The 25,825-nt window shown below is 39.8% G+C and overlaps 1 protein-coding gene across 2 annotated transcripts in view; it reads right to left on the bottom strand.

Annotated features, from left to right (window-relative positions):
- Positions 1-407: 407 nt before the first annotated feature.
- rab6ba (RAB6B, member RAS oncogene family a) overlaps positions 408-25,825 on the bottom strand; it is an 80,730-nt gene continuing 55,312 nt past the window's right edge. The window contains exons 5-8 of one of the 2 annotated variants that reach the window (XM_074668325.1): positions 23,933-24,044; positions 16,965-17,058; positions 14,276-14,342; positions 408-4,487 (exon numbers count right to left, since the gene is read on the bottom strand). In XM_074668325.1, the coding sequence (XP_074524426.1) occupies positions 4,423-4,487; positions 14,276-14,342; positions 16,965-17,058; positions 23,933-24,044 (338 nt within the window). In that variant the 3' untranslated portion in view covers positions 408-4,422. The remainder of the gene's footprint in view (positions 4,488-14,275; positions 14,343-16,964; positions 17,059-23,932; positions 24,045-25,825) is intronic. The other variant, XM_074668326.1, reaches the window with a different exon arrangement.

Consider the following 25,825-nt stretch of genomic DNA (forward strand, 5'->3'; position numbering starts at 1 on the left):
TTTTTACACAAAAATGTTACTATACTCACCAATATTTTCCTATTTTCCAGGTTCACTGGAAGTACTCTGATGTTTGTCCTTCAGAACAGGGGTTCCTAAACTTCTGAAAATAGCAGTGGCAGAGACCGGGGACCCCTGCTGTAGGAAAACTCTAACAAAAATAAGGGCCCAAGATAAATAAAGGCCCTAAATACTTAATTAAGCCCATCAGTACAAAATCAGACTACTTTTAGTTTTTGATTTTGGGGCCCTGATTGCACTCTCACTTTGGGAACTAAGGCTAAATAAAGTGTTAATCAGATGAACAATAAAGAAAAGAGACAGATTTAGTTTAAAATAATAGAGCAGGTGAACAGGCAGGTGTGTCGTGTTGAATAAAGACAGAACTCAGCATGACTTTGGTAATAAGACATCTTTATTAATCATTTGGAGAGACATGCTAGATCTCTGTACAGTGTGAATGAAGAGCTCTGGACTGATCCGGTCTGCTGCACAGAGCTGTGACAGAACACACACCCCTCCCCTCCCGTCCTCCAATGCAGACACTCCACATGCAGACAGTTGTTGCATCACTTGGTCCATTTACAGGGAATGTTAAAATGAGAGTCCCTAAATTTTAAATGTAAGGAGCACTGACAGAGAGAAACACCTTTAATTACAGGTTAATCATTTCTCCTCGTTATACGATTAAAACCCTTCGATCAAATCCCTAAAATCTCTAAAATCTCTCTTTAAAAGGCTGAGAGGTCGTACGGTGAGTGGTACATTCCTGTTCTGAGAGAATAAATAAGCAGCAAACATTTTTTTTAACCATATTGAAGGATAATAAATTGAAATTCAACCCAGACTCTCACTTGTATCAGTCTCAAACCCACTGCTCAGTCTGCTCCAGTTGTTGTCTCTTGTATTTTTCCTGTTTCCTGTTTATTTGGCTCATCATGTGGGTTACAAAGACACGCTACTCTGAACAAGAGGATGCCCCTTTTGTGGGCACGTGTGAACCAAAGCCTGTATAGAAAGAGGGATGACATCACTATTTCCTAAAAGTGAAGCAAACATTGAGAGCTCCCCCTACTGGCCGGCTGCTGTATATTTCATAAAGCCAGTCTTTTCCATGGTAACAGATGAGGCATGGGTCAAACCGGGGGGAATTTTAGCGTCACTTTTGAACAAAGGAAACAGAGGAGTCATCATCCACCTTTATACACAGTTAATGGTTTAAACAAATCATAACATAGGAGTCTACTCTAAGACAACAGTACCTCATGTAATCTGAGATGAAGATTTCACCTTTTTTCAGATTTACATTTTCACTCTAACTCTAAAACACGTCTTTAAAAAGTGCAGTAAGGTTTCACTCTGAAGACAAATCAAAGTAGTGTTCTCTACTCATCACCACCAAACATTATGATACCTGGCTCTAAAAATTAACCATACAAAATGAAATTGAAGAACATTGCATAACGCCAACGTCAGTAGTCAGTTTAAACACAAGCAGCAAATAAAAGCTCATTCAGTGGGGACAAGTTACGTGACACGTTCTATGACAATCAAGTGACTGTACATCTGCAATGAAGCGCTTCGTCACTTCGTATTCACCTGAAAGGTCTACATGTGCAAATTAGTCGTCTGTCAGAATGAAATAAAGCGCTGATTTACATTGTTAGAGGTCTGTTTGAGCACAGAACCTGCGTTTAAGAGACTACAGATCACCACACAGAGAACTCCCTCTGTGACAGCAAGGCAAGAGATATGATTCTCCACGGCTCACTTAATGTGCAGACTATCATGATCACAACTACAAGATATCACACAAGAAAACAGCAGATGTCATATTGTTGTGAGGGTGGAGTCTAAGGCTTTGTTCAGACTGCAGATCTGACTCTCAGATCAGATCTTAAAGACACGCTGAAGTCCACATTGTGAGGAGTTAGATCTGATAGTGCAACCATCCTGCTGTGCTAGATCCAGTTTTTATCATTTCTACCAGTCCCCATGGGGATAATTTGTTTACAGACACTGAACTACACCATGCTGTATTTCTGTGGATGGGTGACTTGACTGCATGAGTGAGAAAACCTGCTAAGAGCTGCTGCTGTTCAGGAAGTGGATCCTGGTAAGAAACAGTTACTCCAACACACAGCTGAGCAGCTCTGGAGGGAACACAAACTCAAAGAAGGATGAACCGTGTAAGGTGAGCAAAGGTCGGCAACGTCGGCAACGTCGGCAACGTCAGCAACGTCAGCAACGTCAGCAACATCAGCAACGTCAGCAACGTCAGCAACGTCAGCAATGTCAGCAACATCAGCGGTCTATTTAAGCTGCAGGATCACTGCTCACTCCTGCTCAGACACTGCGCTTCAACTTTCAGATCCACCCCCTCCCCAGAATCCACCTCCAGGCTCTGACTATGAGGTTCTAGATATTAGCCCACACTCCTCGGCTGCATATGAGAATTAAACTGAGAGGAGACATGAGGTTGGAGCCTGTATGCCAAAGACAATGTTTTTGTCTGAACCTTTTGCTTCCTGACAAAAATGCAATCAAGCCATCTGCAAAACAAACATCATTGTTGGGGATGTCAAATGTTCTACTCTGAAAGTAAATACTGTGGCTAAAAGCTGTGATGCAGACAGATGCTGGTTGGTTGCAAGTTGCCATTTTAAGGCCTTGTGTGAACTTAACACAAGTGATACTGAAATAGTCTTTTTTAATATATATTTCCCTGTTCTTCATCCACATTTAAAATGAGATTAGCACCAAAACTGGTTATTTCTGAATGCTACTTCTCAGGATCTCTGGTTATGTTGGATTTTCCCAGGAGCACAAAAATTCATTTACAGCACACAGACCGAAAGTCTTTGTAGCAACACTAAAATAACAGGCAAAGTTAGATACTAAGAGGCAAGAACTGTCCTGTCACGAAAAGAAGGGTTCAACTGTTTGTGATAATGTTCATTCCAACCCACATGCAGCAGTTATTCTGCAGTGGTCTGTTCAAACTTGAAAGCCCCTTTAGCGACCCTTCTACAAATGAAGCCTACATCAGTCTAGCTTTGCAAGCTCATGGATACAAACAAAGCTGTTACTGAAGTTACGAACGCAGTTGTTTGATTGGTTGTTCTGATATACGCAACGCTGGATTTTCTCTCACTACATCCTTAAAGAAACAGGGCTGAGAATCTGTGCAGGAAATCGGCTGCTCTTCAAGGACAATGGTTGAATGTAAGAATGGATAGATATTGTCTCACAGCTCAGGTTGCATGAAGGGCTTTGCACCTCAATGTACCTGTCAACCGCTGGATTTTATGTCTTTGCCAATATGCCAACAACCCTCCCAGTCTAAGCACCCAGACACCACACTGAAGATATTTGACTGAAATAGCTTTGAATATCTTTCTGAACCAGATGTTGGCGGCAAAAACAATCTGGATCCACCAGATTTGATCCAGCAGTCTGAACAAAGCCTTCCACGTCCTTCAGACTAACGGTGACCTTAAAGGTGCCGTGATGTGGCGATAATGACACAACTTGGCAGTGGCTCTCTATACAGCTGCATTCTAAGGTTGCCTATACAGAAAGCTCACATTTACACGCACGCACGACAAAAAGATATTCTGAAGTCAAGTATACAAATCCAGTTCAACAGCTTTCAGAAACAAAGAGACTGGGACTAGTCATTATCAGAGTGCATTAAGTCACTGGTGTAACGTTACCATTTACATATTTGTGTACATTGGTAGACAGTACCTATGCTGAAAAAACTAGGCATGCATTAGATGTTACTGTTTGCTTTTTTTCTGTCATGTCTAGAACGCAAAATTATGGATCCCACACCGACGGGAGGCCCTCCACATGGAAAAGCTGGGTTCAACATAAATAATGTTCAGCTGATGAGCCGGGACGTGGCTCACTATGTGTATTAACTTATGACTGGCTATGTTAGGGGAACAGGAAACAGTTTGGCAGTAATGTTGGGAGGGCCCCAGTTTTGGGATCCATAAGGATACATCTGGATCCACCTGTTGTCGTCAGGCTCTTAACACAGAGCTCAGTTTTCTGCATCTTTTAAAAAAACAACCTTTCCAGAGAGATTTCCCTGAATATACAAAAATATACAAAAAAGAAACTGGGGAAACTTCCTTTTCTACTTAAAAAATTGTATCCACATTCTCAACTTGGGAATCTTTTTTTGAACTTTCCTTTTTTTTGCAAGTTGTCAGACTTTTTGGCAGTTTCATTAACAAAGTAGGCTACACTACTTTAGAAGCAAATTCACATATTGCTAGTTCCAACAGATGACCAGTAGTCAGTCAGGTGAGGAGGCCAGATTCTCAACGTGCAAAGTCAACTGCAGGTTAACCAATAGGAAGCAACATAACAAGCAGGTGGTGTAAATGATGGGTTCGCTCCTGGGCAGCATTAACAGGAACAGCCGCCTTCGGTCGTCTGCGGCTCCTGTGGTTTGTCCAGCTTGATGTCGATCACTGGAGGACAGCGTTAAGAAATATTTAGGTCATTTAGTGCAAACAGCATTCAGTAACACCAGAAGGTCCAGAAACTTCTAGTTCCTGGTAAAACATCCCAAAGGGGAAAAATGGTACCTAGGGCCCATTGTTTGAATGCATTTCTACCACAGGCCAAAGACCTGGGTTGGTTTTGTAAATCAGGCCAGAGGCATATGGAGAAAATATAAAAGGTAGTTTCAATAAACCACCAGACCAGTAGAGGGTGGGTGGAGGCAGTAAACTAAGGGCATTCAGCAGTGAGAGTGACACCATAGAAGGAGAGGATAGGCCAGTGTTGTTATGTGAAACACCACAGATATCATGTTATTGTGTTTTGTGTGCTTTATTGCACTGCGGATAGATTTGTTAAATCAACACCTGAAAAGAGACCAGCACCAGTGACAGAGCTATTTCAATAAGCCTGAAACAACATGACCATCCAAACCGTGAAGACACACATTTCTTTTAAAAAATGAGCCCATTGGTTGACATCTTTCAGCAGGATGTGTCCTTCTCAAACAGTTAATCAAGTTAACCATTTAACACCTATCTGATGAGGGACAGATTTAGAAAGGATATAACAGACAGAATTTAGATAGGATATAAAGAAATGGGCATATATCAGGTTATTATATCCATAAGGAACAGATGGACTGCTAAGCAAAACTTAAAATAAAAGCTTGTAGTACCACTTTACTACCACTAGATGGTGCCATTTAGCCAGATTCTATCTTATCACTAGACACAGCATTATCAATAGCAAAAACAATTTAAAATCAACAAATAGCTAAAAGCTTACCATAAAAAATAGTTGAAATATTATCAAATAAATGATGATTTACAAGTTTTTAGAACATGTTTGAAGAGTTGTTTTTGAGAAAAATAAACCTAAACAAAAAAAACATCCTCCTCTACCACATAATCCAGCTTCACAGGGACTCCTCTCCATTGTTAGTTTGGTAATAAACTGAGAATGGATGCTGGCTCAAGCTGCTGGCTCTGCTGTGCTACAATTAAAACTGATGAACAATGGAGCGCTAATGAGCTGTGGCTGTTGGAGTGATTTTGCACAATCCAGATAAGGTGTTATACCGAGTCAGTCCTCCAGAGTGTGTCTCACACTCAGCAGAGCGAGAAAGAGGAGCAGAGCGTCTTTGTTTTAAGGAGACATGAGGTGTATCATGACTAAGTGACTGTGAAGGCTTCCATACAGCTCCAGCAGCAGCACTCCTTCATATTAATATTTCAGCTGAGAGTTTTCATGTTTAATGAGTGGGCCTACAGACTCTGTGGCCTACATACTGTGGCTGTCCTGCAGCATTCAGTCTGTGTTTTTATATTTTATGACCGCTCGTCTTCAGGTTCCAGTGACATTTAGAGGATGATCTTTAAATTCAGACATTTACTTTGTGTTCTTATAAAGATTGGCTCATGTCAGGGATCTGGAGGCCTTATCTCAGCAGCCAGCATTTACAAACCAAATGAGCAGCCTCAGTCCAGAATATAAAAGTCCTCCTATACCTCTAAATGTGTGAGTGTGTGTGTGAGGCAGAAAGAGCAGTCTATAGTATATCTTAAGCAAGGAGTCTTGAGACCTGTCACTGCACCCATCAAAGATAAAAGGCCAGGGATGTCTTTATGGTGGGCTGCACAGCAGTTGGTGCTGTGGCCTCACAGCAAAATTGTTCCTGGTTTGATCTCATGTACGAGTCTTTGTGTGTGGAGTCTACGTGTTCTCACTGTGGATGTTCTTTCTACGCTGGTGTCCTATCACAGTCCAAAGTAAGGCTGTTGCAATATTGACACAATTGGTGCTGCACAGTAAATAATCATACAGCAATAACTAACAAAGCAGTTTACAGCCCCCAGCTTTCAACTTCAACAATGTGTTCAAGTTAATATATCTATCATGATGTGAAAAAGTGCTACATGAACATCCAGAGTTAAAAAACACATTAAAGGACACAAGACTAAATTACAGTTATGAAATGAGGCAAAAAAGACAAAAAATGGTGAATAAAAACAGTTCAGGATGCAGAATAAGAAATATTTTGCGGCTAAAAATGTTTAAAGGTCAAAATACTCTTAAAAACAACAGATAAAATCCAGATCCTGATCCTGATTCTCCATATCGCCCCCTAATGGAGAACATTTTCCTTGGACAGAAGCAGAACTTGATGATGTTCACGCAGCACGTAACACTGCAGAAAACTGACCACTGATTATCTGGTATCAAGAGACACCTGAGGGACAGGTGAGGTTTGATTTTAGCAGACTGTGATGATGGAACAAGGATGTTTGAAAACACTGAGAGACTGATTTTAACAGGAATCACTAACAGAAACAGGTAACAAATACAGCATTCATATGCTATTTTTAGGATAAATATATATCTCAGTAAGAGCTGCATGGCAAAAAAAAAGTTTGGACACCCCTTTAATGCACAGATTCTCCAGGCTTATATTAACTAACTAATTACTGACTCTGAGTCTGCTGTTGAGAGCTCTTCAGAGAACATTCTAAAAACAACCTAATATTGTGTCTGGACACAATCCTGATGAGACTAAACCCAAACCGTCAGACTGAAACTAAATAATAAGCTGCAAGAAGCTGAAAAGTTCTGCAGAGCTGAGGGAAGCGTCAGAGTTTGGAGAGAATTTTCTGTGGGTTCGTGATTACAGGTTGACCCTGCCTCATTAAACCAAATCACTTGGTTCAGAGTAAAAAAAAGACACATTGATTGGATTCACCTTTAAATGACATCCTCAAAGAAATGCTTGGAATAAAAAGCCAAAGTTATCAGATTTGAGAGTTGAGCTTGTGCTGTGAAAAGTACGCACAGAAAATAACCGGTGGTGCATCCTGAGAGCAATATCTGACTCTGCACTTTGCTCAATTTAATGATCAATACTGATGAACAGATAATGTATTCCTGATAAGTTCAACATTATCCACTTTACTGCAGCACAATGCAGCTACAATCACAACATCAATCTCTCTTTAAAGACCAACATCATCCAAAGACAAATTTCTGCATGCCGGCACTTCATTTCTAGATCATAAAACTCATTTATAATAAAATCAGGGAATGGAAGCTTCCTCAGACCATTCTGCAGTGATTTATTTTACTTTCTCACCCTCTCTTATTAACACAGTTGACCCTCACTCTTGATCTGGGTCAAGCACTGTCTTCCTTTCTCTCCCAGCAGACCTGCAGAGGTGATAATAACCTGTGACTCTCTGGAAATGTTCTCGGAAACAAAGCAGGAGACGGCGCCCCATAGGCACCGACATTCACCATAAATCAGCGTGACACGGCTGCCCCCAATTTAAAACTGGCAATTAAAGGGAGCAGAGAGTAAACTGTGGACGCTCCTTTAAAATCTAAAGACTGATGACTCGTTTTCTTTATGGAAAGTGGAGCTGTAGTATAAAAACATTTTTTGGTTTAATAGTTTTGATTAAAGGGGCTGTGAGGAGTTTGAAACTAATCTTGAAAAAGTCTCCCTTCTAGATATATGCCTGTTCGTAATCCGCACTTTAAAATGAGATTATCAGTGCTAATATTGCTGGTTACTTATTATTTTAAATTGCTACTTCTTAGCTTCCAGTTCAGGTTGACCAGGACCGGACTGATCTACGGCACGTCTAGGTTTAGTAGTGAGAAGAGATAAAACACAAAGATCTGTGTTTTGTCTCTTCGGAAAACTATTTCTGTAATCAATTTTGTAGTGATGGTGGGCACTGGAGCCTAACTGTCAGACGGAAGGACAGAAGAGCAGAGGAAAGCCAAACAGGAGAGAGTGATACAGCCCGAGCTAAAGGCTAATTAGCCTTTGTGGTCTGTTCAAACTTGAGAGTCTATCAATAAAATGAAGAGACATTACTGACATGTCTTAGCACATCAGGCTGTCAGCTGAGCTAAATATAAACAGCTACTAAATTACTAACAAACTGACAGTGTTTAATCATTGTCACGTTAGTCTACAGATACAATGTAGCACCAGGCTGCGGATGTCGCTAACAAATAGCTGGCTTGATGTCACGTTTCAAACCATAGAGCTACGTGACTAAACTGAAGTCCCCTACCACAGCGTTGTATCCAGTAAAAAGTTGTCTTGAATAAAGAAAATTTATTTCAATCCTATCTCCATTTAATTCCAAAACAAACACACACCTCACTAAAAGTAATTTACGACGGTGTGCAAATGAAAGCAGATCTCCCTCATAGCATTTTTAACACGAAGGAGAATGTAAATATCCATCCTAACACTCACTGCAGAACTCTGATTCTATTTTTCTATTTATTTATTTAGCTGTTTATATAAGGGTGCATCAATTTGGGGTAAAGTTTAGTTGAGCAGGTTGGAACCATAGACTGCTAAAAAAAATGGACATCATCTTGCTCAACTCGCCACGAAAGCTGCGCCCCCTGGTGGCTGGCTGGTTCATTAGTTATAGGAGGTTAAAACAAGGTTTTACATCACATTTAACGATGATTGACAGCTGCCGTTCTTGTGTATGTTTTTAGGGGATTGTAAAATATGTCGGGAGGTAGAGTCAAGAAGTGATTAGACTCTTGAAAGAAAAAAATAAATCATTATTTTTGTCACTCAGCTTCTCTCAGATTCTCCCAGAATCCCTTACAGTCTCTACTGCGCAGACTATTGCTGCTCAACTGCTGCCTGTCACGGGGGAATTTTGGCTTTAAAACCGTAAAATGGCAAATGGCGAAGCCACGCTGTCCACTCAATATACAGTCAGTGGTTGGAACCGCTTTAGATTACATTTTAAGGAACATCTTACAGCTCTGCAACATTTTATCTATTGGTCATCATCCTTGTCCTTTACTCAGAGCTGCTGTCACAAAGAAACGTCTTGCAGTGAGAGATCATCTAAGCATTTGTCATGTTATCACTTCATGTTTTCTTCTAAATCCCCTTGTGGTGATGATTTTGAAGGATGCAATATGTTTGTAAAATTTAACAGCCACTGCAGAAAAGGACAGGTGACAGTAAAGTAACTCTGAGTCTATTCGATATGCATATCTGTTTGCTAGACTTTCCTTATTTCTGCTCCTGCTCCCAGTTAAATCAATAACATTCACAAAGCAATAACAAGAGAGGAGCCGCTCCATTAAGTGATGGTGTCAGCGGAGGCACAGAGCTGCTGACAAACTGTCACCACCTGCCATCCATCAGCACACCTCCACCTCACACAGCTCCCTCCTTCATCCATTATCCTCATTAGGAGGGAAATAAAGAAACAGGAAGAGAGATAAAGGTAATTGGCAAAATGTGAGTGATGCTGCATAGAAATGAAATATGGCTGATATAAAAAGCCGAGGGGGGATTTGAACAGTTCAGGGGGCTGTTAGGTCGCTGAGTTTATTACAGAGGCCGAGCAGTTTACAGACACTGGATGACTGGAGGTAAATGATGAGTGTGTTGTAATCAGAGGGAGATAAATGTAAGTATTCCTTCACTACACCAAGGTCAGCAGCTGAGTTATGTTTAGGTTTGAGTAGATAAATGCTGCAGTGTTAATCTGTGAGACAGCCTCACACTGAAGGACTAACAGCAGAGCTATATGCAAACTGCTAAGATCAAAAGCAATTTCATAACTCACTCACAGTTACCATAGTGATGCTGCATGGCTTTGTGTGCTGAGGAGGATACGGAGGACGGCTGCTGTCAGAGGAGGCGCAGTGACAGTATTAAATGCTGCTGATTTGAAATCTTGTTTTTCTGAAAGGAGATTTAAAAACACGGGCGATGGTTTCCAGAGAGGTGAGCAGTTAGAGCCAAAATCCATTTGTGATCCCCTGAAACACAGGAAAACCATCCAGACAGGTGACAGGTGGTCTGCTCTGTGTCTCCAGAGTCAGAACCAAACGGAGGAACAGCGTTCAGGTTTTATGCTCCATAAATTCACAAACTCCCTGAAAACTGGAGGTCCACTGAAACTCTGAGGCTGCAGGGACAAAAGCTGATGTCTCCCTTCTCTACAGCTGCTTCACATTACACTATCTGATTTATAATTTACAAAACCTGAATTTATAATGGTGCAAAGTAACTCTGACTCACATTTTCAAATTGTCTTGTCAGATTTTAGCTTTTGAATTCACTGTCATTAGTGACCTCTTGGCTTTTAAGAGCTTATAACCATTTTTAGACAGTTTCTTTTACCTTTTGTCATGATGCATTAAATGCTGTGTTTGAAGCACTCTGAAATGGATTTATGTTTTTCATGAAATATAACAAATAATAAAAAACACTAATGAATGCAGTACAACTTGTTTGATCTGTTTTGCAGTATGCTTTGCTGGTTTCCAGTTTCATACAGCAGAGGTGAAGCTGATGGAAAAACTGCTTCTGTAGAATCCATGTCTGGTATTGAAAAAAATTAAATTGGTTTAAATGAACTTAAATACATTTTCTAGTAGTGAACAGTTTTCTGTGGGAAGGGTATCACCTCCTTTAGGACCAGAAGTGACACGTTTCACCTGTATCACTTTACATTACTTCACTGTTAATCAAACAGACCATTATACATTTGTGTAGTGGTATCAAAGTTGTAATGCTAACTCGTTAGCTCATTGGCCTGATGGCTGGAGAGGTGTCAGAATAATTTAAGGAGCACTGTCGAAGTGCCCTTATGCAAGGCACTGATCCCCCAACTACTCAGGTCCGTGCTCAGTTTCCTCACTCTACACTTTCAGAGTGAGCACTTGCAGTGGAGTCATCACGGCTCGAGTCCGAGTCACCAAATAAAAATCTGAGTTGAGTGACTCAGTCACTCAGGTGACTCTTCACCTGAGTTTGAGTCCAGGTCCAGTCCTCAATACTTTAACCCAAGTCCTAAAAAAGTCCCAGAGAGGGAAACTCACCTCGTGGTACTTTAAGTTTCCCTTTGGGTATATAAAATATTTTGAAGAATCAAGTCAAGATTGAGTCCAAGATAAGGAATGCTGCTGCTTGGCACCAGACTATTGTCTGTGTGAACCTGCACAGTTTGCTGGACAATCTTGATGTGCAGAAAACACATTTAATTAACTAACATTAGTGTTTGTTGATCTGAGTTTCACAGTGTGACACTTCAGTAAAGAGGCTCTACTGGAAACCTTGGCTTAATTGCATAGGCTGTCAGTAAATGCATACAATAAATGTCACACTTCATCCAACTTGTGAGAATAGTCTTTAGGTGTAGAACACACCTGTAGTCAAAATTTATTCACGTAATGTTAACTTAACTTAGTTAAAAACTTATCACAACCAAACATTGTGAGACCATTTTAGAGTAGCTTAGAGTAGCATTTTAAAGTCAGACGTTGTCCCTGCCATTCCTAATATTTTGTTTTACATAGTGAGCATGTTGCCCTGCATTTGCCAACAATAGCTGTAAAGTCTTAACAAGCAAAATGCACAACCCATGGCGCGTCCTAGGACATCTTTCCACAGACTGTTGCTGAATGAGACAGCATGTGCAAGAGCATGCAGGTAAACAAGCACGTGTTCCAGCCGAAGCTTGAAAACTGATCTGTCATTAGGACTTTATACCAGAAGAAATGATGAAAAAAACATGACAAAGCATTTATTGATAAATAAACCCAAGTCCTAAGAGTCATAATGCAGTCAGAGCTCGAGTACGAGTCTAAGTCTGAGTAATCTGGGCACAAGCTGTGAGTCCTACAAATCTGGACTCTAGTCCCAGTCCTGGGCTCAAGTACCACAACACTGGCATGTGGCATGATTCAGAGTGAAAACCGAACTGGTTCTGGTACAGCACCAGTGCAACCTAGTGGTCTAGGTTGCACGCCTCGTGAGACAAACCCCGAAATCCAACCTGTGGCTCCCTCCTACATGTCACTCCCTAGTCTCGCTCTGTTTTCTGCTCTATTCACTGGCCTGTCCTCCTTAGATAAGGAATAAAAGGCAAAAAAACAATGTTAAAGAGGCTATACCGTGTAAGAGGTTTGGGTTTTTTCACAGCTTAATGAGGCTGACTTAGATCAGCAAATTGGATTTTTATTCTATTTACCTTGGTACGATACTAGAGGGGGAAAAATGTGGTAAACACTGAGAAATTTTTGAAAAAACCGAAGAGATTTCATCATCTGAGCAATTTTCCTAAGGAAGTTTTACAAAACCTGACCAACAGTTTGATACTGCTCTATTACAGTGACAACCAAGCGGGATACTTTACTGAACGTTACACATTTCTCAGTCAGGTGGATCCCCAGTTCAGGTCATGCCAGCAGTATATTTCACTGATTCAACCTCCCTGAGTCATCAGGAGATAGTTGCCTCCACAAAGTGTCTCTTTTCAGTCTAATAAAGCAGACAGAAAGCCATAAGAGGAATTTTATCTGTACGAGCTTTCCTTTGAGCTGCATCAGTCATAGTGGCTGCTCAGCAGAGACAGCCCTGACTCAAGTGTGTGGGTATCGTCCACGAAATACTCCACAGATGATTGGTTTTAACTTTGTTATACTTCATGAAAGAGAGGCTACATAATGAAAATCAAACCATTTCCCTGGATCAAGAGAATTTTTCTCAGAATTGATCCAACAAGATTATCCTCTGTGTTCCTTCAGGGGCTCAGTGCTCATGGGTTTCCAGTGTTTGAGACGATGTTTTTATTCCACTCTGTTTGTGAAGTTTCATTTTGTTCATTTTTTGTTTTATTTGCTGTGATTAGTTTTATTTTTCTTCATGAAAGACTAAAATCAAAGTAACCCTTCACAGAACAAGAAGAAAAGTTAATATGAAGCTTTACAGAGGCAGGCTCTGTAACAATCGTCTCAGATTAACTCCTTTATGTGTTTTGGTTTGAGTAAATTCAGAGCTGCAGGGGTCCAAATCAGAACGTTGTCTCGGTAGCTGAACAGCTCTTTATGAGAAATGAGACCAATCAAAGATGAGTACTTTTACAAATCCTGCGTTAAATGCCTCTTTAACTGAAGAATACAACAATCATCTAGAGGAGTGTGAGTTAAGTGGAGGCTGCAGGATTGTTTCCTGAGTCTGATGTACTTACAGATGTGAGAATTATTGCAGAGGCTGAGGGGAGCAGAGACAGCCTGAGGGTTCTCTGAGAAGTGATGAAAATTACAGCCTCAGTGTGTCTCAGCTGCTGGATTTATCTCTTCTGACATGAGATACAAACACTTCTGTGTCTGTAATTTGGGTTTATTTCACAGAATCACTCAGTAAATGTAGCCAAAACAAATAAATTCTTATCCATGTGTTTGTTTTGGAGTCATAAATGTGAACATCTAATAGCTATAACTTCCTGAGGGACAAATGTTTGTCGCAGCTCTTGAACCATCTTCCACAGGTGTAGGTGTGACATCCTGAGCTGACAGCAGCAGATATGAGGTGCCTGTTAGCTGGTTGTGTGCTGCAGCAGCACAGGATGAGACTCCTGTCATTGTTTAAGTGAGCAAACCTGCACACCCACCACAGACAAAACAGCAGACGCCTACTGTCTGACCCCTCATCTGGCCTTCCTGATTCATTAGACACCGGGGCTGGAAACATTCAGCTGCTGTGTTGCGTTGAAAACTCACTTAATTGGACAGGGAGCTGACACCTTATTAAACAGGTGCCCGTCTGCAGACATCACTTCTGCAGCTACTTCCATCTAGAAGCCAGACACACCTTGGCATTAAAATGAGGAATTGTTACCTATGAGCTCAGTCTGTTCACCTGTTATTCTGAAACTGGGGTATGTTCATCTTTTCATGTAAATGGGTCAAAGGATACTCCCTTCTTTGCTTGTTTCTTGCATACTTTCCATTCCCGGAAGAGCAGCCGCCACACGCCGAAACAGCTGAAAGAAAGAAACCAGAACACAAATCAGACATGTTTTCACATTTTACGCCTTTTTTTACAGTTGGGCCTTTAAATTCACACTATCATTGCAATTCGGGTGAAGAACAGTGACAGGAACAGGTTAAATGTTCAGACAGTACTTGAGGTTTATAAAACTATTTCACATTTCTGTCAACATTTCAAAGTTGTGACAGTTTTGGCTGAATCACAGTATTTTTCGTTTCTGTTCTGTCACTTAAAACTCCTGTGAGGAACTGCCAGTTTGAGACAAGCAGCAACCTCTGATCTAAAAACATGAAGCCCATGCTGGAGCGCTTAAAAAAGCCAATTTTTTGAGAATTGACTTGAGGCTGGCTGCAGAAATACAGGGAACCACAGACACCGAGCCAAAAAAGCTGATTTTTACAGCAAAGAAAACAACATATTTACAGTGGGCTTCAAAAACATTTCGGGTCTGAATACCTCATATCTTTGCTGGCACACGCTACATAGGGGTGAATTTATTTAAAAGCCATTATTTTTTAGGTTATTAATCTTACGATTTTTGAATAATCAATGGTAGGGCAACCTGTAGCTGTCTGTGAAGACGCTCAAGGCCAGCCTATTTGTTTCATCTCAACTCAAACAAAGCTAGCTTTAGTCAGCTCTTTTGGTATGCAACCTGCTGACACTGGGTTCAAAACTCTGTATGAGAAACAAATGGGTGATGTCACAAGGACTACATCCATACATTATACAGCCTGTGGTTTGAGTTAAATGTGTTGCCCCCTATGGTCAAAGAACTATCGATTTTTTGTGTAGATGGAAGAGAAGTTTCTTTCTTACAGGATCTTTCATCCTGCTTTATTTCAACAAATCGAGTCAATAACTCATTCGAAATCTGCCAAAGAAACTTAAAAAATGTTCAAAATTCAGCAGCGTGCAGATACTATTCCTCCGACACCTACTGTACTACCAGTTTTAGACAAAAATAACTCTGTAAAAAAAATAATTCATCAGCATGCTCTCTTTTTTTCATTGTTATTGTAGATCATAAAAGATCTCTGATCATTTCAGGTGATTTTCACTTCAATATAATAAAATGTGTAACAGCAAGTAAGAGGAAAGTGAAACTGAAAAATTAGAAATGTTTTGACTAAATTAGCACGGTAGATTTGGAAAACTTGTTGGAATAATAATCAAGCTGGTCTCCTTGTATATCACAAAATGTTTGTCTGAAAGCTTAAATTTGCTGACGCAGCCTCGCAGCAATCAGTGATGACACAGCCAAACAGACTGAACACTGCAGCCTTTGCAGGCAGCACAGTGATAGTTGTTTTTTTCTGTCCTGGTGTTATGCTGTAAATCCACAGCCCTGAAGTCCTAAAGTAAGGTAAATAAAGGCCTCCTCTGTCCAAGCTGATGTGAACTGAGAGAGACGTCTGCCAGAAACACCATTCACTGACAATCACAATACAGCTTCCCTTCATCTCTCTGCTTATTAACTAAACAGACAGTCATTGTTTGCCTGAACAAACATCTGCTCACAGGCAAATCGCTGTTGTTGAAGCAAGCACTGCTTCTTTTTTGTATCTGCGAGCCACAAATTTGACTTACAACTTGTTTAACGCTGCTGAGCACAGTGGAAGTGAAAGCACGGTGTGGCACTGAGGAAAACTAACGCTTCCCCACATATTTGCCTGTGTTAGCATGAAAGGTACTCTCTGGGAAACTGAGGATTCCCTGTGGAGTTTATGGCCAGTAGCAGCGTTTTTGGGCAATTTTCAGATATTTTTTCCCCTTTTCTGTATCATATGCATTCAGCAAAATGCATGCACAAAAGCAAGTAGACACATAAGCACTAATGTTTAACCAGCTGGCCCAGGCCAGGGCCTGATTTAGCAAAGGGCTGATAATGAGAGGAGGTTGAATTTGTTCTGTGACAAGTTTTAGGGAGAGCTTTATTTAAAAAATAACATGGTGTAAATAAATCCCTATCAAGGATGATGAAAGTTGAAGTTTAAGTTTATTCTCCAAAAATTCTTCTCAAAGGATGAGTAGCTTGTTTTGCAGGCAGTACTTTTTCCACATTCTTGCTGCCTATCTTTGAATGAAACGGCCCTCCATAATTTGGAGTGCAGATTATTAACAGCATGAAGACGAAAGATGATGTGGAGTAAAAAACAGGGGCATGCATTAGGAGTGGATCTGGGCATGAAACCCACTCTTAAAACTTGCTAGCCACCCCAAGATCAAAAATTAAAATGGCTTTTAATGACTGCATGTAAACGTAGCCAGTGTTTCAAGCTGCTTCAGATGCTGCTTTGTTCATAATCTGAAATGATACAAAATCCTAAAGAGATCAGACCATGGGACAAGAACAATTTGTCAAAGATAACTGCTTTAGAGTGTTGGGCATAAAAATATATAGGGTTTGATTTTTTCACATCCTGAGATTTAGATTTATTTGCCAGGATACTTTGCAGCATTTCAGGACTTCACCATCTTACTGCTTTGTCATGTATTTCACCTTTATCAAGATTTAAGCAGCTGGGATGTCACTATTTCATCCGCACATATTTCTGTGAGAAACTGAAAAGCACAGAGTTTCTCATTTCAGTGAATGTCTCTTTGATCTCACCTGCTTGACGTTGTAACCTGTCTTGGCGCTGGTCTCAATGAACATGACGCTCAGCTCTTTAGCCCTCTGTTCCCCCTCTTCAATTGTGATTTGCCTGCAGAAAGAAGAGAGTTGTCATTAAAACCTTGCTGTTCAGATATAATGTTCTGTTTCTGCTTTATTTTATAAAGTGTGGACACAAAACAGGAGTTTCTTTTCTTACATTAACCCTCAGCAAAGACACAGTTAAGACCGGTTTTTGCAGCTCTTGTTATTCCAGGCTAGTGAGAATACAGCAGACTTAATTAGCTAATGACTGAGCGTGATTAATTACATTGTCCTGCAGGAAATTAATAACAGCCCAATTGCAGTACAGTTAATGACTCTGTCAGTGGTTGTGAGGTTCTGGCTGTGAAATTGAGCCTGTGTCAGGTGTCTATTAACACAAACAGAGGGATTGGTGCAGTCAGGCTGAGTCCACAGCTCGCTGCTTAAATTCTTTGAATCCACCTGCCGCTGGTCTGCAGGGAGAACCATGACGTAACCCGCCTGACTTCTTTGTTCCTCCCAACACAAAGGAAAAAAAATTCAGCTGTGGGCTCACTCCAAAATACCAATTCTTCTCTTTCTAACCTCTAAGTGGTGTAACAACCTGTCTTAACGCTCACCTTACTATCTCATCCTGTTGTGCAAAGCATTAAACACAACATTACATCCAGTTAATCCTCCTCTCTCCTCTTTTTATCACAGAAGAAAGAGAATCTCTGCCTTTCTGCAGCGAGAACAGAAAACACCACACAGAGATGTATTTACATAATAACACCACCTGACAAGAGTTGCACCAGAGCTTCTGTGGCTATTTCTGGATGCAGGCGTCTGAGTTCCAACCTAAACATAACCTCAGCTTGCTCATCATCCGACTGGCAGTTAGCACGGAAATTGCATAATGGATGTGCAATATGTGGCACCCATCATAAGTTGTTGCATGTTATCTGGTTTTTGGAGTTTTAAAGCAGCTCTGTCCTGAAATCTGACTTCAGGTTTTACTTCAAACACCTTTAATCTCAACGTTTATCGGAGGAGGAACACAGATATCCATGGTCTTCGAAAGTTTGTCAAAATCAACTTAGCTAGTTGGGCTTTGCTTCCTTAGATTATTTTTTCTGTTGTAAATCATTCCTTAAAGACAGAGAATGAAGCTTTCCCATATCTTAAACATGGTCATATAAAGAAACAATGTTGACACTAAATGTGCAGATTTTCAAACCTCTACATATTTATATGCAGCAGAAATCCTTGAATTTCCCTGTGAAATGATCAAAAACCTCTGTTCCAAAAAGATCTTCACAAGACTTTCTGAAATGATGAGGTCATTACATACAGATCTCCTAACTGGTTCATGAAACGTTGGAGGAGCAGGCCTCAATCTCTAACGTCTACCCATAGCTATGTCCCTGACAGGGACGGGGCTCCAGAGAGCTGGCCAATCAGAGAAAAGGGGTTTGAGGAGCAGAGAGTCTTAAAGAGACAGCAGCTTAAACAAAGTGTTTCAGACAGAGGCTGAAATAAGTGTTTTCTGAAACACCAGTGACAGAAAATTCTGGATTTTTTTGTAGCTGTTAATCACGTAAAGGTGCTGCAGGGGTAACAGAGGGGCAGTAAAAAGACTGTAAAACCTTAGAGTCTTTTAGGTGGTTTTTTAGTCTAACCTAAAAAACACATCACCCTCTTATTAAAGAAGTGGAATCATGCTCATTTGTGGCTTCTTGTCCTTTTTCTTGTAGCTTTGTTGTAACTCTAAAGCCCTTTGCACACCAGACGCGTATTTTTCACGGGAATATTTCACCCATTGTAAATCTTTTTCGAACCTGCTGTTTTTCAATGCAAGCTTTTACACCAGCAATGTTCTTTCGCTGAGCGAAGTTGCGTTTTTTTTTTCGGACCGAGGTCGATTTTTCCAAAGTTTCCCTTGTGACGAGTACACATCCGACCAATCAAAACGCTTGTTGATGACAAGTTGCATACCGAGAATTCAACATTGGTTGTGTTCGTGTCCCAGCACCCGGTTCTTTACAAAAAAAGACATGAAAGCTACAAAGAAAACATTTAGAAAGACATTGTTTGGAGGAGAATAGTTGTGGAGATTGAATATAACACTTCCAAATTTTTTGCAATTTCGTGTTGCTTGTTCGCGTTGCTGTTGGTGTGCAAAGGCTTTAAATCATTAACATCTCAAAACACTCTTTACTTACAGTGTCTATGAACACACTCATAGTAGCTTCAGACTGAAACACCTGATTCTTGCTACTGTCTTTTGGCCAGCTCTACAGAAGCCCTCTCCACTGTTGCCATGCCTCAAAGATTTTGTAGTTGATTTAATCAGATTTTCTCTCTCTACAATGGAAAATTATTAAACCCCAAATCTGATCCAGAATGTTCGGAAATGTGTTTTTTTTTTATTTTGCTCCTTCAAGGAGTTTTCAACAATTCCTGGTCCAATCTGAGAAATTCTCATGTCCCTTTGACCTAATTCTCGTGTGACATTTTGGACAAGCTGTTCAGAGAAGCCTACAGACTCATCCAGAGTCTCCTACAACACACACTTACCTATTGAAACTTTGCCCACATTTAATGCCAAAAATTTACAGTCTTACATCTTTGTTTTGAGAAAACAGGAAAGTCCACCTAGTCCGATCTAATGTCTGTTTGTAAAATATGGAAATGCCAAAGATACTGCTTACTTTCAAACTTGATGTCATGAAAAATCATTCTCATTAGTCTTATTATCAAAACAAAGTTTGAGAAGTCTACAATGAAAATTTAGCCAGTTCCAGTATTTTCTTTCTACTTTAACTATGTTTCCATTGCATTATGTGCTTGGCTGTGCTAAAAGAGAAAATAAAAATCATACACATACATGTGCAGTTAGCTCATTTTGTCTAAGGCCTCCTTGTCATACCCCAAATTTAACATCCCAATTAATATTATACGTTGTCCATGATGAAAATATTAGATCCCTGCCACACTTTTATCTCAGCCTCTTATTGAGATGTCAGATGATTTACATCTCATTTCTTAAAGTCTGCTGCAGCACTGTCAGATCAAATCATGAGCCAAGCCCTTCACCAGACACACACAACGCTCGTGCTTCTCCTTCTGTTTTATTCAATGTAATTTTGTACGTTGTCACACGCAAAAAAACAACAACACCCACATCAGTTGACTGTGCCATTCAACAATATGCTGCTGCTATTTAAAGCCTCTCTGGTGTAGCATCACAGAACCACAGTGACGGCAACATTCATCATCTCCCGGATGAATGAAACATTCTCTTGCGCGTGCAACTGCATTTGCATGAGAAGTGTCACACATGGTTACCCTCAATTTCTCTCGCAATAAATGAAAAAGAGGCAGAAAAGTGAAATAATTTCAGAGATTGGTTCAGACAATGTGAGAAGCTGAAACACAAAAAAGAAAAATCTGGGTAAAAGCTTTTTTCTTTCTGCACCATTGATAAAGGCAAAATGCTGTCAGACTCATAAAGAAAAGTACGGCAGATTTATTTCCAGGAAGAGGCAAATTTGTAGAAGATACTGAGGTGAGGTAAATGCAGTTAATAGCCTTATTTCTTCACCACGGGACATTTACTTTAGCTCTAACTTCCAGACCCTATTAAGACCCAACTTAATAACACTTGAGATAAATTGCACATAAATTAAAGGGAAAGGGTCCAGTGGTTTTTACTTAATTGTTTTTTTTAAGTAGTTTCACTCAGCTTGGAGGATCAGTGTGGACAAAAACATAAGAAAAAAGGATTTAAGGCTCCTTCTAAGCTTGCTATTTGTTTTTTTTTTGTTTTTTTTTTTTGTTCGTATTAATTTGATTTCATCCTTCTACTCTGTGGAAAACAACATCATTCTCTATAAACTTAACATCTCTAAAACCACAGCCTTTGCCCTGTTGTTATGGCTGATGTGAACATATATTGACAGATCTAGGGAGATACAATCTGCAAAGTGCCATCACCAGCAGTTTTTCTGCTTCCCTTTTCAGTCAGCCACAGATTGAGTTTCAGACGCCACTTTACCCATGGGAATGTCTTTCCGTAGCTTGGAGTGTATTGTCGATGCAGTCATGCTGTACATATTACGGCACAGGCAAATAATGCTGAAAATACAGCACTGTGTGCACATTATAAGCATGGGTGATCACCACATTATGCAAACTAACTGTCATGTTGACATTGAAAATGGCAAACACGTGCACATTTTTCTTTCAGTATGGCTTTGTATGTTTTAGGTGAAGAAAAAGATCAACTAGTAGCCTCCTTTTATGCAAAGAGTATCTCAAATCCACAGAAACCATCACCAGTATCTTCTCTTGCAGCCTGCAGTGTTTTGAAATCACACAAAGATCAGCTGAAAGGTAACCAGACCAACAGCTGTTTCAGGGAAAGTGTTGATTTTCTCCACAAAGCAACAGAACAGAAACCATAACAGCTGTCCAAGCCATGATAAAAGACGTCCCTGAGGACTGTCAAGACTTAAGAGGACAGCAAAACAGCTCAAGTACAAAAGAATGACAGATTAACAGATTAGCCTCTTTACTTTACTCCAGGAATTCTCCACAAAGATAATGAGCACTCTTGATTTAGTTTTTGGCTGCAAGATAAGCAGGCACTTCTTACAGATACTAAACCTTTTCCAAAAGTCACCTATGAGTAAATAACAGCTGATAAGTAAAGTAATCTATCGCTATAAAAGTGGAATTTATCTTTTTACAAGAAACAAGACTTAAAACGTTTTCTGGAGGTTAAAGCTATGATAGCAGCTCTCTGAGACTCAAGCGTTGTGATGGTTTTTACTATGCAGCATCCTTAAATCTACAGTATTAACAGACTGATGTTAGACTGATGTCACGTTACCCTTATTAAGGCATGTTTGTTATGAAGCAAATGAATGGAGAGTAGATCTTTTTAACTCTACTTTTCTGTGTTCAAGACAACTTTTCCCAGGAGGCAAAGCAAAGACATAATGTACATATTGTTTGAAATGTGACGTGTTTGTAGTTTAGCATCCAGCAGGTGAGCAGATCTGTTCAGTGTTCCTCACAGCCCGGTGCTCTGAGACGTGTCTGTAACATTAGTAAATCCTGGTTATGTCCTACCAGAGCTCATCTACCAACTCCAACCTCACCAATCAGAGCTAACATAACCTCACTCTTCATTCTGTTGATAGACTCTCAAGTTTGAACAGACCACTGCAGAATAACTGCTGACTGTGGGTTGGAATCAACATTATCATAAACAGTTTAACCTGTGTTTTAGCCCGTGCTCTTTCACTCTCCTGTTTAGCTTTCTTCTGCTTAGTTCTTGCTTCTCACTGCAAAAACTGTACCAGCTGGCGTAGTGTCGTTTAAGGGACTTTCAGTCTACATGCCACACATGGATTTGTGTTCTCCTGGTAAAATCCAACTTGCCCACTGATGAGGGCTGAACGATGTTGGAAAATAATCTAATTGTGATTTTTTTTGTACCAATATTGTGATTGCGATTAAGGATGCCGTTTTTTGGGGGCATTTATCTTCTGGATTATTTACTAAACACAATAAATAAACCATTCCGTAGTAAGACTAACACGGCAAAGGATACTGTAACATATAAACATTTTTTTCCTCATGTAGGCCAGGCCTACATGTTGAGATGTAATGAGATGAATTGATACAAATAACATATCTTTATTTAACTATAACAATCACAGCAGAATATTGACGGATTGATTTAACCTCAAACCTTGCAGACATGTAATAAAATTATTATCAAATACATTAAAAAAATCAGAGAAAGGAACAAAGCACTGCAGAACAACAGGCCTGGTATGAACAATAATTTGAAAAATAACCATAAATCCTCTCCTTTCTGAATCCCACACTAGATAAAGTGCAGAAAATCTCTGGCTCAACCACTGAAATATGTCAACATGTGGAATGCACTTTTTAAATGCACTTTCAAACTTGTTTTTCTTTTTGAATTGCAGCCTTTGCCATTTGAAAATTGCGTTCTTTCACACTGCGATGTCTGTTTAAATTTGATTAATTGTTCAGCCACTGATTCAGAAAAATAGAATTTAGAAATGACCACTTTTGGTGCTTATAATCTCATTCTGATTTTTGGATTATGAACAGGAAAATATATAAAAATTAGACTTTTTTTCTATTTCTATTTATATATCTGAATTTCTTAAATAATGGTATAGTACAGGTACAGGTATAATACTATACTTAAACCCTCCTGTTATTCTTCTTTTGTTCTTTCTCCTCAAAGTATTCCTCCATTGTAGCCATTTCATTTTTACTCTGTTCCTCTAACCATATTCTTTGCACATCAGTTTCCCTGTCTTGTCAGCTATATGAAATATTCTGTCACCCTGGCATCTTTATAGTTTTCACCTCCACACACACATAAAAACATGTGTTTATATGAAAAAGCATTCCCTCATATACCTCTTTCATGATTGTTCAAATGTCACAAGGGGCAAACACTGTGAATAATTCCCCTAAGCGAGCGATAATTTTCCTCATTTCAAAGGTATAAAAGCAGCTGAGTCTGCAAATGTTCCACTATTATAGCTCCAATAACTCTAACACAGCCACCTTATGTGTTGTATAGATACTGGAAACACTAATTTCCTAACCTGTCAAATAAAACGGAAGTGGCATTAATAATGAATTCATAAGGGAAAGTATTAGGACTCATAATGAGCTCAGGATAATCAGTTCTGTCTCATTAATATACAGATTTATTCAGCAACATGTTCCCACAGCTGATCAAATCATCGCTCTGCAGGGCAGCCTGATGCTTTCATTACGTTTTGTCTTCTCACAAGATGTTCCTGTTGGCTAAAGGACAGCTTGATCAGCGGCGAAGAGCTGGACTGCTGACAGATGAGCTAAACTAGGGTGAAGAGACAAGCTCAGAAGTTACTACACACCTTTTGTCTGCCAGGTCTGTTTTATTGCCGACAAGCATGATGATGACATCACTTCCTCTCTCTGTTCTCACGTCCTCGATCCATTTCGACGTCTGCTGGAATGAGTTAACGTCTGTTGAGAAGGAGAGGAAACAGAGACTGTTAATGATACAGTTCATACATTTACAGTGACACCTTTTCTGCTGCTGCTGCATTAAAATGAGCTTCAACAGCTCACTGAGTTTCATTACAGAGACAGACCTGCCATCGCTTGAGTACGTGTCAGAATAAAAGGAAATGTTCTGATGTCAAATTAAACAGTGAGAAGTCAAAGCCTGCACAGGTTTAAAATGACGGTCTGCAGAAAAATTCAGAACTCACTGGACAAGAATATCTAAGTTTTAATGGTAAACATGGCAGACACATATGTGGCTGTCCTTTACTGTATATTAACAAGCACAGCACATCAGCTCCACAGACAGAAGACAAAACTGTTAAAGCTCCCCGTGGTGACTGGCTGCAGTGAAGCGCCCACCTCCTCTCTAATCACAAAAGGGGCATGGACAGCGTAGAAATTAGAATATCCAGTTTTTGCCTCCTTTCATCACAGTTAGTTCAGTTCGATGCCCAAGTTTATTTTTCAGAGAAGTTTAGGGTTATTAAGATGTAAAACAACTTTTCAACAGACTGTCAGGGCAGAGAAGCTGCAGTAAAGGAAAACAAATTAAACACAAACACCAGAGTTACTGAACTTTCCATTCCTGTCTGTTCTGCTGTGGACTGTACCAACCTGAGGGGTCTTTGCTGTTTTGATCAGTAAGTTAAATGTGTTTGAATAGCGGTCAGGGTATGTCATCAATCCCACAGCTTTCCCAGCAATATCACTTCTGCCTTTAGCATCATGTCAGCGCCTACTGATGCAGTGTTTTGGCTTCCTTTATTATTATGATGAGAGGAGATGGAGGCTAGCATTAATATTAAAACGCTGTCAGCGAGATGGAAATTATGTTTATGTGCTTCCCCAGTTCCTCCATACATAACATTAAATAATTCAGATGTATTTTCATTCTCTTTCAAATCTCTTCTGTCATATTTTTCTTCAGTTCTGATGTGATTGTCTTCATTTTTTAGAATTAAAATTATTTCAGTTTAAAAAAGTGTCTCATTGATAACTTTCCATCTTTCCTTTCTTTCTCCTGCTTTAACTTCCTAATGAAGCGGCTGCTTCATTACTAACTTGCTTACTTTAACTTTTTGATTACTAATCATCACCCAGGTTACACACACACAGTACTGATCATGAGTCTCTATGGATACACACTGCAGTATATGAACTCTGAGAGGCCAGGGAGCCACAGTGACAAAAGAGAACATATGTAGGGCTTAAAATACAGAGAAGATCCCAAACAGTGAATATTGTGAAGCATGTCTTAAAATTTAAGTTGCAAGTTACAAGTTCATTAAATACTGCGCATCTCAGCTCTGCAACACATTACAGCTCCTGATAAATCCCTTTAACCTCACAATGTCCACAGCAACATCTTGTTGACTGAGCAGCATATTGTTTTCTCGGACTGGGGCTTTGGTGAGACAGTTCTCTTAAGATGACAGAGTGGTTTGAGGTTGTGTTGTGATCTTAAAACTCCTCATAGGCTAAGTGTTTTAAAGTCTGAGTCTTGGTCTTCTAAGAGACATAAGGGACACCTTTAAAAAATAAAGGGTTGGGGTTAGGTGAAAAATTAATCATAAATATTGAGAAATGAGAATTATTTGGATGTATTTTGAATGCTCTTAAGACTGTTCAGACCAAAACAAAGAAATATGAGCCTTAACTGAAAACTCTGAATGAAAATGGACTCGTCTGGGCTCTTAATATTTCCCCACAATGTACACAACTTCCTGAACCTCCTCCAT

Source organism: Halichoeres trimaculatus, unplaced genomic scaffold (assembly GCF_033239565.1).
Source record: "Halichoeres trimaculatus isolate MK-OKI-2021-1 unplaced genomic scaffold, fHalTri1.1 fHalTri1_scaffold_4, whole genome shotgun sequence".
Taxonomy (NCBI): Eukaryota; Metazoa; Chordata; class Actinopteri; order Labriformes; family Labridae; genus Halichoeres; species Halichoeres trimaculatus.